Source organism: Eucyclogobius newberryi, unplaced genomic scaffold (genome assembly GCF_026437365.1).
Source record: "Eucyclogobius newberryi isolate DKJ021-1_F unplaced genomic scaffold, fEucNew1.0.hap1 SCAF_4, whole genome shotgun sequence".
Lineage (NCBI taxonomy): Eukaryota > Metazoa > Chordata > Actinopteri > Gobiiformes > Gobiidae > Eucyclogobius > Eucyclogobius newberryi.
In genome coordinates, this window is record NW_027316056.1 from 34,006,626 (window position 1) to 34,025,324 (window position 18,699).

The following is an 18,699-nucleotide window of genomic DNA, read 5'->3' on the forward strand; positions in this document are numbered from 1 at the left end:
CAGTGCGGCGTGTGTGTTGTGTTGTGTTCTCCTCCATGGTTCTGTGGCGCTGAGGGGCTTCTCTGCGGGCTTGGCTTGCTCTCGTGGGGCGTCTGCCGCGCTTCTCTTGGACCTGTACACTGTTGTTGCCAGTTTCCAAGCAAAACGCACACTTTACCCTCAAGTTCCGCTCTTACTGGCGAAGTTCGGAGCCGAGCTAACATGGCACAGCGCAGGGATCTGAGCCAAAGTGTAAGTACCAGAAGATTACACCTCCAGAGCGGGCTGGGGCTGTTTGGGTTTCCCGATCAGACTCTTCCAAGGCTCACTGTCTGTTCCCTCTGCCTTGGGCCCCTGTCCCCGGGTGACATGTCCTCCAGGGCCTGACAGCACAGACCAGGGAAGTACGACAGACTTGTCAGAAACGTGAGAAATGGAAAGTTTATATCTTCATATACAGATGACAGTGGCAGTTCCAAAAGTGGTCTAAAACGTCTAAAGTATTATTAAGACCTGGCCATTTGGCCTTTAGTGGTCACAGTAGTATTTCAGTATCAGGAAAAAATATCAAAAGGTGTAAGATTTACAATTGATTTACATCATCAAGGTCATTGTAACCAGAGTTTGTGAATACGCCAATTTTTTTCAAAAACCAAGTGATTCACGTTTTAATAGTGTCAAAATGACGCAAAAGTGTCCTCACATTTCAGCCAAAAAGCTGTGACCACTGGCTGCTGCTGTGCAGGGGAGCGGTCACCGTGTGTGCACAACCACCAAGGAGCCAGTCACTGTTACTGGATTCATGGATCTAACCACATCATATTATTTTCTGATATGTCAGAAATTAAGTTACTGAAGGGGTTTCATTAAATGTTGGTGTTCCAAGTTATAAATGTATTAATTAAGGGGGTAACAGAGTTATATCTGAACTTTCTGGGCATGTGTTTTCACAACCTGTATAATTCCATGCAGTTAGGGCAAGCAACAAGCATTATGAAAGAGGCCATGCAAATATTTATGACCCGACCCCCAACTTGGACCTCCCGGGAGCAGATGCCTCGACTAGACAAGCAATATTGTGGCTGCTAAAAACATACTTGGCCTTAATCAATTTTCATGAGGTTTGTTGTATTGGATCACAAATCTTCTGTAGTTTATGGTTCATTAAATTCATAAAAATAGGGTGGCAATTGATCTTACCTGTATATTTTCAGCATTTCCGTGAAGTACATTTTCAAAACTTTCTCCTACTTCCAATGCTCTCCCCAGATTTCTTTTAAGGGATGGTAAATATGCCTCATATGGGGTTGCATTTTCCTCCAAGGGTGGTTTAACGTACCTTAATTACTTCCAAAGGTACATGCACCCTAAACATACTATTACATGGTGTATTGGCCTAAACACACTATTACATGGTGTATTGGCCTAAACACACTATTACATGGTGTATAGGCCTAAACATACTATTACATGGTGTATAGGCCTAAACATACTATTACATGGTGTATAGGCCTAAACACACTATTACATGGTGTATAGGCCTAAACATACTATTACATGGTGTATAGGCCTAAACATACTATTACATGGTGTATAGGCCTAAACATACTATTACATGGTGTATAAGCCTAAACATACTATTACATGGTGTATAGGCCTAAACACACTATTACATGGTGTATAGGCCTAAACACACTATTACATGGTGTATAGGCCTAAACATACTATTACATGGTGTATAGGCCTAAACATACTATTACATGGTGTATAGGCCTAAACATACTATTACATGGTGTATAGGCCTAAACACACTATTACATGGTGTATAGGCCTAAACATACTATTACATGGTGTATAGGCCTAAACACACTATTACATGGTGTATAGGCCTAAACATACTATTACATGGTGTATAGGCCTAAACATACTATTACATGGTGTATAGGCCTAAACATACTATTACATGGTGTATAGGCCTAAACATACTATTACATGGTGTATAGGCCTAAACATACTATTACATGGTGTATAAGCCTAAACATACTATTACATGGTGTATAGGCCTAAACATACTATTACATGGTGTATAGGCCTAAACATACTATTACATGGTGTATAAGCCTAAACATACTATTACATGGTGTATAGGCCTAAACATACTATTACATGGTGTATAGGCCTAAACATACTATTACATGGTGTATAAGCCTAAACATACTATTACATGGTGTATAGGCCTAAACATACTATTACATGGTGTATAAGCCTAAACATACTATTACATGGTGTATAGGCCTATTCAACATCAAGAAATTTGAATATTGGCTACGCAAAACTGAATGGAATCATGGAAATGATAAATAAACATAAAGACATAGTGATTTAAATGTATTACCAGTGAGCACTCCATCATAATACTCAATTTTATTAACAATTTTGGTATGTTATGAAATTTGGTACAGTTTTAGCTAAAGAGTAATATAATGCTGAAATAATTTAGACACATCAACTCTTCTTGGCCTTTTCATCCATTGGACACAGGCTCATAGTCAGGATCATAGAAGATCATAGTCAGATACTTTGGGGGTGAGGAGAGTTTAGTGAATATATTTATTTGCTCCAAGAGCTGCATCTTGAGGATTTAAACAAATATATATATATCATTGAGGGCTTTGTTTTGAGCCTTTTCTGGGTAGTGGGTAGCCACTAGAGCGTAATCTCTGATTGGTTGCTGTGCCGCGTCTGCCGAAAAAAGTTTCAACTTTTCTGCGACGGTCGCCGTGGGTTGGTGACAGCATGCTCGCGCGGACGCTTGCGCCGGATTTTATGGTTGGTTTATTTTTCCTCTATATCAAAACGGATGGCGGGCCATTTTGATTTATCATGTTAGGTATGTAGGTAGCGAGACCCCTGTCCGTAAAATACACTCAGCAGCAGACGTGCGTCCGAGTCGTTCTGCACACATGCTCAGTGGAGGAGTTGTGCTGTGTTGCTTTTCTCGTGGTGTAAATGGAGTTTAATGGCAGACAATGACTTTGGTTTATTCACTTTACAAAGTCCAAAAGTGGAGGCGATGGGTTCTGGGGCTTGTCTGGGACCCGCATATACATCAGAGGTGAGCAGAGTTTAGTCAATATCATTATTTGCTCCAAGAGCTGCGTCCTAAGGATTTTTTTTTATCCTTGCGGGTTTGTTTTGGGTCTTCTTCCAGGTCGTGCGTAGCACGTCACTGGAGCGTCATCTCTGATATGCTGCTGCCGCAGAAAGTTGGACAAAGCTGAACATGTCGGCGCCGGCCGCTTTGAATGCCTCGTGCGCGCCCAAAGCATCGAAAGCTTCCGAAAATGCAGGAATTGTGCAGCAAAAACTCAAATTGCGCCGCGGAAAACGCAGGACGCGTTCGACGCGCGTTTACATAGACTTTGAATGTAAACTGGACTCTTTGGACGCTGCGGTCTGTAACCCCCTTTAGGCGGTAATTTACAGTTGTAGCACATTTCGATCGATGTTATTGGTTGGTGTTGCGAGAGGAGCAATTTCTGTTAAAGTTGTCAAACGTGGAAGACGGTCACAGGTGGGCCAGCAGAACTATAGGACTGCAGGACTGAATTGGCAGTGCGCCTCTAGCAGATTCTGACATACCTATAGTAGTAGCTCCAGACCACAGTTTTTATTCAACTAGTACCTACTATGTTTCTGAAAAATCCTTAGCATGTGCCTGTGTGGAGAATGAGTTGCAATGATGTGTATGAAGATGCTTGTGTTACATAAAGTCTTGAATATTACAGGGGTTTTCCAGAACTGCGGGCTTTCATCAAAGTCACTATACGCTATGTTTTTAGTTGGTACAGAATCACAACACACCCCAATTGCTATGAATTTGGCAGTAAATGCTTGTTATGTATTATTATTTATTAAGATAAGATAAGATATTCCTTTATTGTCCCACATGGGGAAATTTCATTGGTGCAACGCAGGTAGATACAGAGGTAGATACAGAAGAACAGAACAGATCACTTATAGGAAGTCTGAAAAACACTTTCAGTAGAAGATCTCCTATAAATTAATTGAGGTACTTCAATAAAAAAAGGTTGGGGTCCCCAGTCGAGTGTAATTCCATACTGTGTGCTTTTGTGGACAGCACCAGAGCTGGACAGACGACCTGCCCCAGTGTGAGATGTGTGGAGTCGGCTCTGCCCCCAACTGTGTGTATGGAGCTGAAGGAGGGAGTAGCCAGAGCCACGCCTATGAGGATGCACACATTCGCTTCAGGTACTACAGGCCTACAGCAGCCTACAGCGACCTATTGACCTTATTCTGCCCCTCCCACTTCTTCATCTCTTTGACTCGGATCGGCACTTCCGGTCTTCCGGTTGAGCTGGAACTCGATTATTTTAAATGGAAGCGAGGGAAACGTGCTATAATATATGCTATAAAGTAGATACATTTCTGTAAAATGTCCAATGTTCATGTGCAACAAGTCAAAAATTTACCAATTCCCCGAAAATAGCTTTTTAGTCTGTTTAGAACAGATTTTTTTCTCGATGTTGGCAGCCTTAAGTTAACTAATACAAATTGAAAAAGGATTGTGTGGAATGGCAATGCTTAGGTGGGCTTCCAGAATAAGATGAATACCAGCCTACATTAGCACAAGAAAATTATATACTGTATGTCTGTGTATTTATATGTATATATAGTTATATGTATGTGTTTTTTTGTTAATTCAATTGCACCATTTTTTAATTGATTTTATTACAGCACTGCTCTCACTGGTCTTTGACCTTGACATGTGTGTTGTACTTGTCAGGGGCGAGGACGGCTGCTCTCTGTATGGCGTCTTTAACGGCTACGACGGCAGTAAAGTGGCCAGTTTTGCATCTCAGTTCCTGACTGCTGAGCTGCTCCTGGGGCAACTTGCCACGGCCCACAGCGAAGGCGAAGTGCGGCGCATACTCACACAGGTATGCCCCCTGTTATCAGCCAGTCACACAGGTATGCCTCCTATGGCTTGTGTCCTCTGGTTGGCTATGTAGCGGATTGGTACGGTCCAAAATAATCTCCACTGTCTTGAGTGAATGTACCGGCCTGTTTTAGCTATCCAAGCGGATTGCAAAGTCTTTGAAAGTCACAATTTCTACCCTTCAAGCCAACAAAGTAGACACACACCGGATGAGGCATCGTCATTCGCAGATACGTTGCTAAGGAATACAGTGAACCCTCGTTTATCGCGGGGGTTACGTTCCAAAACGAACCCGCGATAGGCAAAATCCGTGAAGTAGAAACCTTTATATTTTTACAGTTATTATACAATGAAATACTCCATAAAACATTAAAGCTCATGCGCGCCTCTCTCACCGGCCTCTCTCACGCGCCGCTCTCACCGGCGTGTCCCGCAACTCACACGCGCCGCTCTCACCGGCCTCACAAACTTCAATTTGGCGAGCGGTTTTACGTACGTGTACATATTAATCCATAACGTTATTGACACACAGGTAGAGAAGACGCGGAGAGACTGTTTAGCCAATCAGAATGCAGAACACAATGCATGATGAAAATCCGCGAAGCAGCGAGACCGCGAAAAGTGAACCGCGTTATAGCGAGGGATCACTGTATTACATTCCCCCTTTTTTCCATTTGTTTCAATGGAAAAGACCTGGACTTTATTGGAGACGTGGCCACCTCTGCCAACCCAACCCTGGTCATCCCCATATCACCCACCTTAAAGGAATTATGGATGATTTTTTGGCGCCAAATCTGAGTCTCATTTCCTCGTGGCATGGACAGCCGACAGTCCTCCCACATATCAATCGTCCCTTGTGTCCTACTGCTCACCTGCAGCCTCGTTCTGGCTCGTCCCCAGCATAGCAGCACGTTTCCCTGGTTCCGCATGCATGGTTGATATGCCGGTATGTGTTTAGCGAAATCCTTAAGAGTACAGGCTGAAGGATGGCAGAGGAAAACTGTGTTCGAGCTGGCTCAAAAGAGACGGAAATCTGCGGAGACGAGAGATGCATCTGGAGCATCTGGACTCCCCCGGAAACTATGCCAGGATCCTGTTTGTGGACTTCAGCTTTTAACACCATCCTCCCTGCTCTGCTCCAGGACAAGCTCTCCCAGCTCAACGTGCCTGACTCCACCTGCAGGTGGAGCACTGACTTCCTTACGGATTGGATGCAGTGCATGTGGCTGGGGAAGAATGTCTCAGACACTCGGACGACCAGCACAGGAGCTCCACAGGGCTGTGTACTTTCTCCCCTGCTCTTCTCCCTGTACACAAATTTATAGGGACAGCAGCGTCTTGCTTTTCACAGAGACCTGGTTAACAGCAGAAATGCCGGACTCTATTGTAGGTTTGGACAATTTTCATCTGCTGCGGGCGACAGAACGAGAGAATGCGGGAAGAAAAGAGGTGTAGGGCTGGCTATGTATGTAAACACGAGCTGGTGCAAACCTGAACTCTGCACAGTGCGGGAGCAGCTATGTAGCAAGGATATTGAACTATTGGCTATTGGCATGAGGCCATATTATCTGCCCCGGGAGTTCTCACATGTGATTTTGATCGCAGTCTATGTGGCCCCGTCTGCCAATGCTGAATATGCTTGTGAAGCACTGCTCTCCTGCACTTGTAGGCTGCAAACACAGCATCCACAGGCTCTCTTCCTCATCTCTAGTGACTTTAATCACGCTTCTCCCTCTTCTGTTCTACCAACATACACCCAGTATGTTACCTGCCCCACCAGAGACAATAAAACATTGGACTGTTTTTTTGCCAACATCAAAGAGGCTTATTCTTCTTACCCCCTCCCTCCCCTGGGCAGCTCGGACCACAACCTTGTACATCTGAGGCCTGTGTATGAACCCATCGTGCGCAGGCAGCCTGTGGTGTCCCGTGAGGTGAGGATGTGGTCTGCTGAGAGCGAGGAGGCTCTGAGGGACTGCTTCAGCACCACTGTCTGGACTGAGCTTTATGACCCACATGGGAAGGACATCAACACCATCACAGAGTGCATCACGGACTACATCAACTTCTGTTTTGAGAACACTGTTCCCTCCCGGACGGTGCGGTGTTTTCCAAACAACAAGCCGTGGATTAAGCGTGAACTGAAGGCTCTGCTGAAGGAGAGGAAGAGAGCCTTCAGGTCAGGGAACAAGGAGGAGCTGTGGACTGTGCAGAAGGAGCTGAGGAGGAAGATCAGGCAGGCTACAAGAGGAGGATGGAGGTGCAGCTGCAGCAGAAGAACATTCAGGGAGTGTGGAGGAGCCTGAAAACCATCTCAGGCTTCAAAATCCCCCCTGCCCAGACGGAGGGGGACCTACACTGGGTGAATGATTTAAATGCTCACTTCTTGAGGTTTGATCGGTCCCCCCCCCCCTGCACAGCTGCATGCTCCCTCTTCCACAGCTGGACAATGCCCTGCATCCGTTCCTCTTCACTTCTCTGCCCCGGACCATCAGCTCCCCACTTCGCCTGGACTCACCCATCCCCCCAGCACACAGTCCCCCTGCCAACCACTGACTGTCACAGCAGCACAGGAGCTTTCAGAAATATAGCGGCAATTTTTACCTATTTTCGGGTCATGTACTTTTTCTCCATTTAAAGCGCGACGCTCTAATCCAGTGCTTGCAGGTGCCGTGAACGAGTTGCAGTAAAACTATGGATCCATAGGTTTTATAACAGAACAGGTCATCAAACTAATGACCACCATGGATCTGAGGGCCGTGGATCTTTTTTCTCGGAAGCGTTGTCTTGAAATGTTAATGCCTGCAAAACTGAAAGAACGTGAGAAATCCACCGAAGGAAAGCAAGGAAATCGAATGTTGTGCCAGGTATAAAATAATCAATGTTTATGTTTCGTGTCCATCAGTGCTGTCACCTGTATTAGACATACAAGTAGCCTAAATACTAACTTAATAATGACTTTTCAGTACGTTTTGCATGTACATTGATAAACATGTCATCTGAATACATTTGACATGTTGCAGAATGATAGGCATTTGGCAGATAAAAAATCTGTAATTTAATAAATGCATTTTTAATCAATTCCTTTTCCTTAAAGGCGCAATGGACGATTTTTCGGCGATTTGAGAACGCAGGTGGAAGTGCTCATGCGCACTCCCCCGTGCGGACCGATACAACACACACGTGTGTTTGTTTATTAATACGATGGATCGCATCGCTCGTCTCCCGTAGATTTCTGTCCACTTATGAGTCAGCTCAAACTGTCTTTCTCCATCTTCATTTTGTCCCGTACACCGAGGGAACTATATTATGATAGATCAATGCGCTTAGACACGCGGAAATGTGGGACGATCCGCACGCGGCTGCATGTGAGCGGTAGGTGCGTTTTATGATTGATACGTGGCAGGACAAATCGGCAGTCCACGCCACGAAGAAATAAGACTCAGATTTATGCCCAAAAAATCGTCCATTCAACCTTTAATAAGAATCATTCAGGGAAAAAGTTTGCAAACTAGACATTTGTTTATGGTTTTACATTGCGATACACCACAAAACACTGAATAATAACTAAAATACTGACTGATAGAGCCGTGACAATTGATAGATTTAGGTAAGAACATATACAAAATGTACAGTTTAGCACTATGCATACAATATAATATTCAAATTGACATATGAAAACAAAATAACATTAATAGTCCAATGTTCTGATGTATTGTAATTGTTGTAAAAGTAAAGAAGCGGCACAACAGCATTAGGCCATGAGCTGGACTTTAAGGTGAACCCCATATTATAATAGATCCATGTTTAACCGGCTTGATTTTAGGATGACGCAGTGACAGCGTGCTCACTTCTCGCCCCGTGCACACCATGGAGCTACTAAAATTATGCCTTTATCGGGTCATTCACTTTTTTCCGGTTCAAAATCCTTCTGTTTTCTTAAAACCAGTTTTTCAAAGTTTTGCTTTGTCTCACACTGGGCTCTGCGCTGCTCTAGTAACTCGCTCTGATTGGTCAGCACAATCACATGGTACGCAAACCTACGTAACTTCTGGGCCACATTACGTAACTTCCGGGCCGCAGTGCCTGACCGCTAAAGGCTAACTGGCGATATGCACCACTGAGCAGCTGTCATTGACTTGAATGGATCGCCATCTTTGACCCTGGGGGCTTGGACTCTCCCATCACTTCTGTGGATTCCCTCCGCTTTCTCGGCACTACCATCACCCAGGACCTCAAGTGGGAGCCCACCATCAGCTCCCTCATCAAAAAGGCCCAGCAGAGGATGTACTTCCTGCGTCGGTGCAGTTCTACACGGCCATCATTGATTCCATCCTCACCTCCTCCATCACCGTGTGGTACGCTGGAGCCACAGCCAGGAACAAACAGAGACTACAGCGCATTGTGCGCTCTGCTGAGAAGGTGATTGGCTGCGGACTTACATCTCTGCAGGACCTGTACGTCTCCAGGGCTCTGGGACGAGCAGGTTGGATCACTGCTGACCCTTCTCACCCAGTCTGCGTAAAACTGGCACATAAAATGAGACTGAGCTGACCACAGTGTGTGCGCTGTTCTCGCGCCCCCTGGACCACGCAGCGTCCATCGAGCACTCGGGTTCCACTATATTGGCACAAGTCCATCTTGAGGACATATTCCGGGCTGTGCAAAACAAATAAAGGTGTGAAATAAATAAAGAAACAACGCTCTGAGGCTGCATTTCAATAGTTTAACGTTTTCACTTCATTTTTAAAATGTTGGAAAACGGGAAATCAAACCATTTTATTGCTCACTTCTTTCTTTGCCTGTATATGAGGCCATGACAAACATCTCCCACCCAGGTGGTGCTTTTGAATGCCGCAGTTATCAGTCATTGCTTCAAACACTATCACCATAATGGACTGGCATCCCACTCCAGCCTCCAGCGGCCATGTCCAGGGTAGAAAATAGAGCCCTGGCCCCGCCCACTGGAAAAGGCTCACGTTAGCACTACCTCAGAGGGCAAAATATGTCCCATAGTAATTTTTCTTCCCCCTTCTCAGTTTAAGAAATAGACACGTGGATATGTCATTCTTTCTGCATATGATGTGTATTTTTTTCCTCACAGGCGTTTGACGTGGTGGAGAAGAGCTACTTTGAGTCCATAGATGATGCTCTGGCAGAGAAGGCTCACCTGTCTAACTTCCTCCCACATGACGGGGTAAGTGCAGTGCACACTCCACTAGTACTGTAGCTACCGATTATTTTAGTAATCAAGTAATCGATTGATTTTAAAATTTTGATTAATCAAGTAAGTCTGAGCAAAATGATATGTCTGTTTGCCGTAACCCGTCCGACCCGGTATGAAACTAGCTGACTGAAAAAAAATATATCAGCATTTTGTTGAAAAAACGTCAAAATCTTTTATTTTTCAATTATTTCGCCAACTCACCGACCGGTCTTTCCTAAACCGCCGTGTCGAATATTTTTATCACACTGGTAATCCTATTTTTCATCCCAAAGGACTGATAACGCATTGCGCAGCGCACGTGTCTTCATATTCGGTCCCCCACATGCGTCTGTAATAAAACAGAACGCGCATAACTGTCATTAAATTGCCTTTTACAAGTTGGTTTGCCTCTGTAAGTGTCCATAGTACATGTCACGCTCTATCGCGGTGTGAAATTTGACTTACGCAATGCATTCTGGGATTGAAACACGCCCAGCAGCGTCATCAAAACAAACATGGCGGCGCCCGTGTCCCCCGCATGTTCCCCCGCTCGCCTTTGCTACCAAAATAAAGGATAGCGGCGTACAAAAGGTCGATTGAAATATCTTAAAATCAGGATATTTAGTCTCCTGATTGGGTTGATCGAGACGTTTTCCGTCATTGACTGTTGAAGCCTGACTCCGAGTCAAAAAATGGCAAAATGTTGATCTTTTTTTTTGCCTTCAAAGTAAAAAAAATAAGAATTTACCTTCCGATCCACTTGAAAAATGTTGACTCGGGTTACAGCAAACAGACAATTTATTTGGGGTAGCCTAATCGTTGTTGTTTTTTGACATTCCAAAAACAAACATTTTTAAATCATATTATTTTTTTAAATAAACGTTTTAGTTTATAGTAATAAACAAATAACAAATATGGAGTTTCTCCTTGAAATAACACAGCAACTTTTCACTTCACTAGTCCAAATTTGTAGAATATATATAAAGGACTAACTTGTCACCAGACTGTTTTGTTAACATTTACACTAGCTATGAAATCATTTGCATTTTATGACACATAAGGCTTCCCCAAATAAATTGTCTGTTTGCTGTAACCCGAGTCAACATTTTTCAAGTGGGTCGGAGCGTCCAGAGCCAGACGAGCCCAACGCTCAAAAAGCAGAAATCACGCCGCAAAAAACGCAGGACGCCCCAAGGCGCGCGTTTACATAGACTTTGAATTTAAACAGGCCATAAGACGCCTGTAGAATCTGCTTTCATTTGACATTGTTGGTTGTAAAATATCACTCATTGCATGAATGATTGACTCTAGATTTTGGTTCCAGAAAGGGACAGGACTGCACATTTTATTTTGAACATGTAGATTATCCACCAGTGTCTTTCCTTCCTCCTGCAGAATTTTGTCCAATTTACATTTTTTCATTTTAGACAAGGCTACCTATTATATATCTTTATTTGAAATATTTATTTTTGAAAATGCTGACAAATGAGAAAGATAAGATAAGATAATTTGTTACGAGTTCTTTTTTTTCAGAGAAAAATGTCAAATAAATTAAAAAATAAATAAATATCAAGATTAAAAGGTTTAAAGGCTCAATAAATCATGCTTATTTATGCAGACACAGTCAGCAATGCTTCATAGTGGGAAATCAACTCTGTTGAGTCAATGGGTTGAGTCACTCTTTTAGACGTTTCCTGGAAAATGTTGTGTTTTTTAAGCCCAATTAATTTCAGTTGAGTCACAACTGAGTCTCTTGACAAAGTGTTACTCTCTTGTACTTGTTGAACAGTAAAATAGAGCAGCTCTTCTACATTAAAATGAATGGATTGTTGGATGTTCTATTTTACTATTTGCTCTGGATCAGTTTGGTTTGTGGTGCATGTTACGGCCTGCAGTTTCTCTTCTGCGATGTGTTGTGGTACTGGACTGGGTGTAATAGACTCACTGGTTTGGTATTTTTCAAATATAGTGAATGAATATTGTGAGTGAATATTATGTGTGTTTTGTGTGTTCAGAGCCAGAAGGTGCATGAGCGACTGCAAGAGCTGGAGCAGGAAGTGTGTGGAGGCGCTACAGCTGTGGTGGCCCTCATTCTCAATAACAAGCTCTACATCGCCAACATGGGTAAACATTAGGGCTGTCAAAGTCAACTATTTTTATTTTTATTGCCACTTTTTTGTCAACAAATTTAAAGCGGCCCGTTTGTCGAGCCACTGTCCATGAACTCCCATTCAGGTGAACATCCTTCTCCAAAAATGTCCTGTCATACCATGATGTAGCCTTCTAGAATAATATGCCACTCTCTTTAACGGATAGCACAGGTTTCCCTACCATTTAAGATACATTTGAAATTGTGGCTGAGACGCAAACATGTGATCATGTGTGAAATTAAACATGTTGTATAAAGTTGCACATTTGCAATGCTAGTATTATCAACCAAATCTCCTGATTTAAATGCAATTGGATTTACTGCAATATAGAGTTATGTGCAATAAGAATTAGTGCAATGTAAGGGTTCGTGCAATAGAAATCAGTGCAATATGGGGGCATGTGCAATACAGATTAATTGTGTTCTAATTGTTGTCTATCACTCTCCAGGTTAGTCATTGTTGGTAGCCCCTGTACATGTTAGCAAATGTTACTTCCAATTGTAACACTCAAGATGGGAAAAGTCCTGTGAGTGTGGAGGAAAACCATCTCAGGCATCTAAGTCCCCCCTGTTCAGATGGAGGGGGACTTACAGTGGGAAAACGATCTAAACTCTCACCTCCTGAGATGTGATCAACCACCCACCTTTCCCCCTGAACAGCTGCATGCTCTCACCTCTACAGCCGGACAATGGCCCACACCCGTTCCTCTTCACACCTCTGCTTCGGCCTATCAGCTCACCACTCCACCTGGACTCACCCATCCCCCCAGCACACAGTCCCTCTGCCAACCACTTACTGTCACAGCAGCACAAGTGAGGAGAGAGCTGAAGACGGAGGAAGGGAGTCCTGCGCAGATGAACAGTGTGGAGTTATGGAGCATGTCTTCAACATGAGACTGAAGCTGAGGTCCTGGACAACCCCTACTCCACTGCAAGCTCATGGATATGCTGCAGTTTGCATACCGGCCTGGCATTGGAGTGGCGGACACGTCATCTCCCTGTTGCACCGCTCTCTCTCACCTGGAGCCTGGCAGCGCTGTGAGTTTTTTTTTTTTTTATCTCCAGCGCCTTCAACACCATCAGTGCTGCTCCCGAGGGACAAGCTGGAGATGGCTGGTGTGGAGTAAGACCTGCCAGACTGGATCCTGGACTACCTCCAAAACCAACCACAGTTTGTGAGAACCCGGGACTGCGTGTCTGACAGGGCACCGTCCTCACATCCTTTCTCTTCACCCTCTACACTGCAGACCTCAGGCACAACACGGACAGCTGTGTCCTGCAGAAGTTCTCTGATGACACAGGCGACAACAATGCTTAGTACAGAGGACTAGAGCAGGACTTTGAGGACTGGTGTCGGCAAAACTACTTCCTCATCAATGCAGGGAAGACCAAGGGGATGATGGTGGACTTTCGCAGATGCCACTCTGTGAACATCCAGGGAAGGGACATTGAGAGACAAGTACCTGGGTGTTCATCTGAAGCACAAACTGGACTGGACTCATAACACACACGCACTGTACCTCTTGAAGTGACTCAGGTCTTTTGGAGTGACTCCTGAGGACTCTGTGGTGGCATCAGCCCTCCTGTACGGTGTGGCCTGCTGGAGCAGCAGCATCACAGAGAGGGAGAGGAAGAGACTGGACAGAGTCATCAAGAAGTCCAGCTCCGTCCTGGGCTGTGCTCTGGACTCGGTGCAGGAGGTGGGGGACAGAAGAGTCCTGACTAAACTCACATCTATGCTTGACCATGAGTGTTGCCCCCTGCAGGACACTCTGGAGAGCAGCTTCAGTGACAGACCCCCGTGATCCACCCTCGCTGTGAGAAAGAGAGGTTTCGCAGGTCTTTCCTTCCTGCTGCTGTCAGACTCTACAATGAACACTGTTAGCCCTGAACGTGTCATCCGGCTTTCATGATCATGTGCAATGCTATTATAATCATTTGCAATACTGATTGAATTATTTATTAAAGCTTATAATAATATCAAAATTATACTAGAAAATCTGCAATGGCTGAAGCCATTTCTCTCTCTCTCTCTCTCTCTCTCTCTCTCTCTCTCTCTCTCTCTCTCTCTCTCTCTCTCTCTCTCTCTCTCTCTCTCTCTCTCTCTCTCTCTCTCTCTCTCTCTCTCTCTCTCTCTCTCTCTCTGAGGTATAACATGTTGAAATCGGTTGAAGCGTTGAGGAGTTGAAACTGGCTCAATGGAAAATCATGAAGAATGGGAAATATAAATAAATCCATCTACTTCTCAGTGGAGAACCACAAGGTCACATGTTAGGAGGAAATTCTGTTGGAAAAATTAATCACGTTTTTTCCATAACCCCATGTCAAAGTGCACATTATTCACAGGGAAATGCAGACCGTTCTAGAAACTGTGGCAGCCAGGAATCAAACCACTACCATGTGTTTTGGGACTGTCCAGTCTTTCTATGTTATTGGACTGAAAGTAATGAATGCCCTGCAGACAGTTTTTGACATTGACATCCCGTCTAATTTTAGAACAATGTATTTGGGCCTCAGAATTCCACTCACCCCGTGCGGAAGGCACGCAACAGCCTCGCTGCTACACGTACATCACATCTCTCGTCTTCGCAGAATTTCCGTCTTTCTCCGTCGTCATTTTTTACTGTTCACTGAAGGATCTCGCTAAACACATACCGGCATATCAACCACGCATGCACAGCCAGGGAAACGGGTTGCTCTCCTGGGGACGAGACTGTAGGTGAGCAGTAGGTGCGTCCTATGATTGACATGTGAATGAACTACTCTGCTGTCCAAGCCACGAGGAAATGAGACTTTAAAAAACTTTAAAACGGTACAGAAAACAAAACAAAATGATTCTAAGTGGCATGGGGTACCCTGAACTACATGTGTAACATTTTACATTTTTATATTTAATCATCACAGACAACATTGCTAAATGGAAAGTTGTTTTTAAAGACATGTCATTCATAGCATTCTTTCCTGGGTTTTCTAATAACCAAAACATCTATTTATGAATAGAATTTCGGTGATGCTTTCAGCGTTGGCATTATCCACTGTAATAAACTAAAAAAACAAACTCCTGTTTGGTGTGTTTGCAGTCAAAGTAACGGAGCACAAGTGCTACACTGGTTCGACACATCAGATGTCTCATCGGCTCGGATTGATAAGAAATCAGCCGTTTTCACTTTAGAACAAATATAAGTTTAATTCTCAGCCATGCGCCAAGATCACGTCTGAGCTGCTCCACCGTGTCTTCAGCGTAAACAGCGTAGCTCCGCAGACCTCCTATAATATATATATATATATATATTAAATACTATTTATATATATTATATATCTATCGTATACTTTATATATATATATATATATATATTTTTTTTTTTTTGTTCTTTTACATATTTACACTAATAATGAAAAAATTATATTGTTTTTAGACAAAAAAAATTGTTTAATACATAATTGACTAAATTGGCCGATTGACAGGAGGGCATCGCCCTTAATGGACCAGCTGCCACTAGTGTATATACGATAGTCCACATTCAGAATTGAAATGATGATGGCTTCTTTACAGCTGGCAGGGGTCTCAGGTTTTTTAAGTGCACAGTTAAATATTGTTAAAAGTAGAGGGATAAGTGTTTCTTTTAGAGCTTTAGACCACTCTTGGGTGAATCCATGACTTCCTGGATATTTATTGTTCTTTAATCTCTTGATGGCACAGTGTATTTCAGCTCCAATTTTTTTATTTTTGCTCTTTTAACATAACAGGCTAATTGAGGTTGCCCAGAAAGGAATTTATATGATTATTTTTATCTCCTGAGATTTTAGAGAAGATTTTAAGATTACATTACTTTGCCTGTTCCGTATTTAAAGAAATTGCTCTTTCAACTTGTTTTCTAGAAATATTTGATCCACCCTCATAATATCTTGGTAAAGGGCATTTTCCTAATCATTTCCTGTGAGGTCTGGTCATTAATTTCTCTTATCTTTTTAAATTCCTGTAACATTTGAGGATACCCCTTCTTGGGATCATTTACCTCCATAAATTATAGTTTTTCTTGCGGATCATTCTCCGCCAGATAAATCTGGCATTGAACCTCCAAAGTGCATTTATTCATCTTTCCTCAAAGTCTTCAGTAATGTAGATAGGAGCCTGGTCACTTAAGTCTATTGTCCTATATCTGCCTCTGTGAATTTTGATTTATTGAGGATAAAGAAATAGTCTATTCTAGAGTAGATTGTATGTGGATTACAAAAATGGTTATACTGGCGGGCACTGGGCTTCATCTCTCCTCCACATTGTTTAATCTGATTTCATTGTCGCCCTTCGAGGCAATTGCTGTTGTGATTTTAGTTGTTACAAAAATAAATTGAATTGAATTTCTGAATGCCCTTTTTTGTCCGAGAATAGTGGTGGAAAATGTATGAAAAAGTTAATAATACAATTGTTGTTTTGGAGATAAATACAAACAAAAAAAAACACAACTTGGTGTATGTTTTTTTTTTTTTTAAATATGGGAATAAAATGATAATTCTCTACTGTAATTCATTCTTTTCTTTTTTTTTTTTTGTTGTCGCTTCGGTGTGTTCCAGGCACAGACCGGGCCCTCCTGTGTCGCTCCAGTAGCGATGGACAGAACCAGGTGCTCCAGATCAGTCGAGCCCACACCACCACCAACGAGGAGGAGCTGCACCGGCTGGCTGGGCTGGGTGAGCCACACACACCCCCTCTCACAGCATATATAGTTTCCAAATGTACTCTTGTATGTTGCATGGACAGCACCATTTGCACAATATCACCTGGACTCCACCTGAGACGGGAGCGACTGACAGAAAGGGCAAGTCACTCACAAAGCTGTTTCAAGACCATAAATACCCCCCCAAAAAAGCAGTCTTGTAAATAAAAGCCACTCATCTGTAGCGGGACAAAGACTGTCTAAAACCAAGTCCCAAGTCATTAATTATATATTTTTTCTATTGTAGATTGAGCCTTTTAAAATACATTATCAAACAAATAAAGGTTGAAATATGGTGACTGGGACTCCGGGCATGGTGCAGGTGTTAGCCTCTCTACCAACATTTGCCTTAGAAATCTCAATTTCATCAATAAAAACCCCAAAACGAGGGAGATGTCATGAGAGCTGACTAAACAGAGAAAAAAACAAGGAACGTTTTCATAACGTAATGTCGGCAGAAAGCTGACTCTCACAAGCTTTTTATGCCAATGCTAACATGACTTCTTAAGAGATGCCCCGGACAAGCCCTGTGGGGGCCCAGCAGGGGGCCCAGCAGGCAGCCCAGCAGGCAATGAGGAAAACAAGTATTTGAACACACTGCTATTTTGCAAGTTCTCCCACTTAGAAATTATGTCTGAGATTTTCATAGTAGGTGAGAGAGGCAGAGACAAAACTGTGGACCTCCACAAGGCTGGAAAGGGCTACGGGCAATTGGCAAGCAGCTTGGTGAAGAAAGATCAACTGTTGGAGCAATTGTTAGAAAATATAAAAGGCTAAAGTTGACTGTCAATCTCCTTCGGACTAGGGCTCCATGCACGATCTACTCATGGGGTAGCAATGATGATAAGAAAGGTGAGGAATCAGCCCAGAACTATGGGATGAGCTGGTCAATGACCTGAAGAGAGCTGGTACGCCAGTTTCAAATATTACTATCGGTAATGCACTACGTCATGGTTTAAAATCATACTTCGCACGGAAGGTTCCACAGCTTAAGTCAGCACATGTCCAGGCCCGTCTGAATTTTGCCAATGACCATCTGGATGATCCAGAGGAGTCATGGGAGAAAGTCACGTGGTCAGATAAGACCAAAATAGAACATTGTGTTTGGAGGAAGAAGAAGGATGAGTACCACCCCAAGAACACCATCTCTACAGTGAAGCATGGGGGTGGAAACATCATGATTTGGGGGGGCTTTTCTGCACAGGGGACAGGACAGCTGCACTGTATTACGGAGAGAATTAATGGGAAGGCGGTCGCGCGCGGGAAGGCGGGCCCCATTAAGCGCGACCGCCTTACCGAGCGCGACCGCCTTACCGAGCGTAACCGCCTTACCGAGCGCGACCGCCTTCCCTTCCCGCGCAAACATGTTTTCTGCTGCGTTTTGCGGCATACCAAACGACGCTCTGTAATTCACTGTTGATGATTGCGTAGTTTGCGATTCAAATAGTATAGTCCTGACAAATTGCAAGATCGTGCTGAACACAGACCTGAGCAGGGAGAAAGAGAAAAAGCCTCGGTGAGCTTTTTTTGGCTGCCTACTGTAGGCTACTATGCTTTTTGGTCCTGTTTTAGTCCAGCTTTAGTCCTGCTTTAGTCCTGGTTTAGTCATTCTTTAGTTCTGTTTTAGACCTGTTTTAGTCCTGCTTTTGTCCTGGCTTAGGCCTACTTTAGACCTGCTTTTGTTCTGCTT

General features: G+C 43.5%; 1 protein-coding gene across 2 annotated transcripts in view; it reads left to right on the top strand.

Annotated features, from left to right (window-relative positions):
* Position 1: 1 nt before the first annotated feature.
* The window catches only part of tab1 (TGF-beta activated kinase 1/MAP3K7 binding protein 1), a 38,478-nt gene continuing 19,780 nt past the window's right edge, over positions 2–18,699 (top strand). For both annotated transcript variants that reach the window (XR_011930105.1, XM_072462581.1), the window contains exons 1-6: positions 2–231; positions 4,121–4,251; positions 4,787–4,940; positions 10,044–10,136; positions 12,161–12,269; positions 16,867–16,983. Coding sequence is in view for 1 of the 2 variants with exons in the window: in XM_072462581.1 (XP_072318682.1) it covers positions 202–231; positions 4,121–4,251; positions 4,787–4,940; positions 10,044–10,136; positions 12,161–12,269; positions 16,867–16,983 (634 nt within the window). In the remaining variant the exon portion in view is untranslated. The remainder of the gene's footprint in view (positions 232–4,120; positions 4,252–4,786; positions 4,941–10,043; positions 10,137–12,160; positions 12,270–16,866; positions 16,984–18,699) is intronic.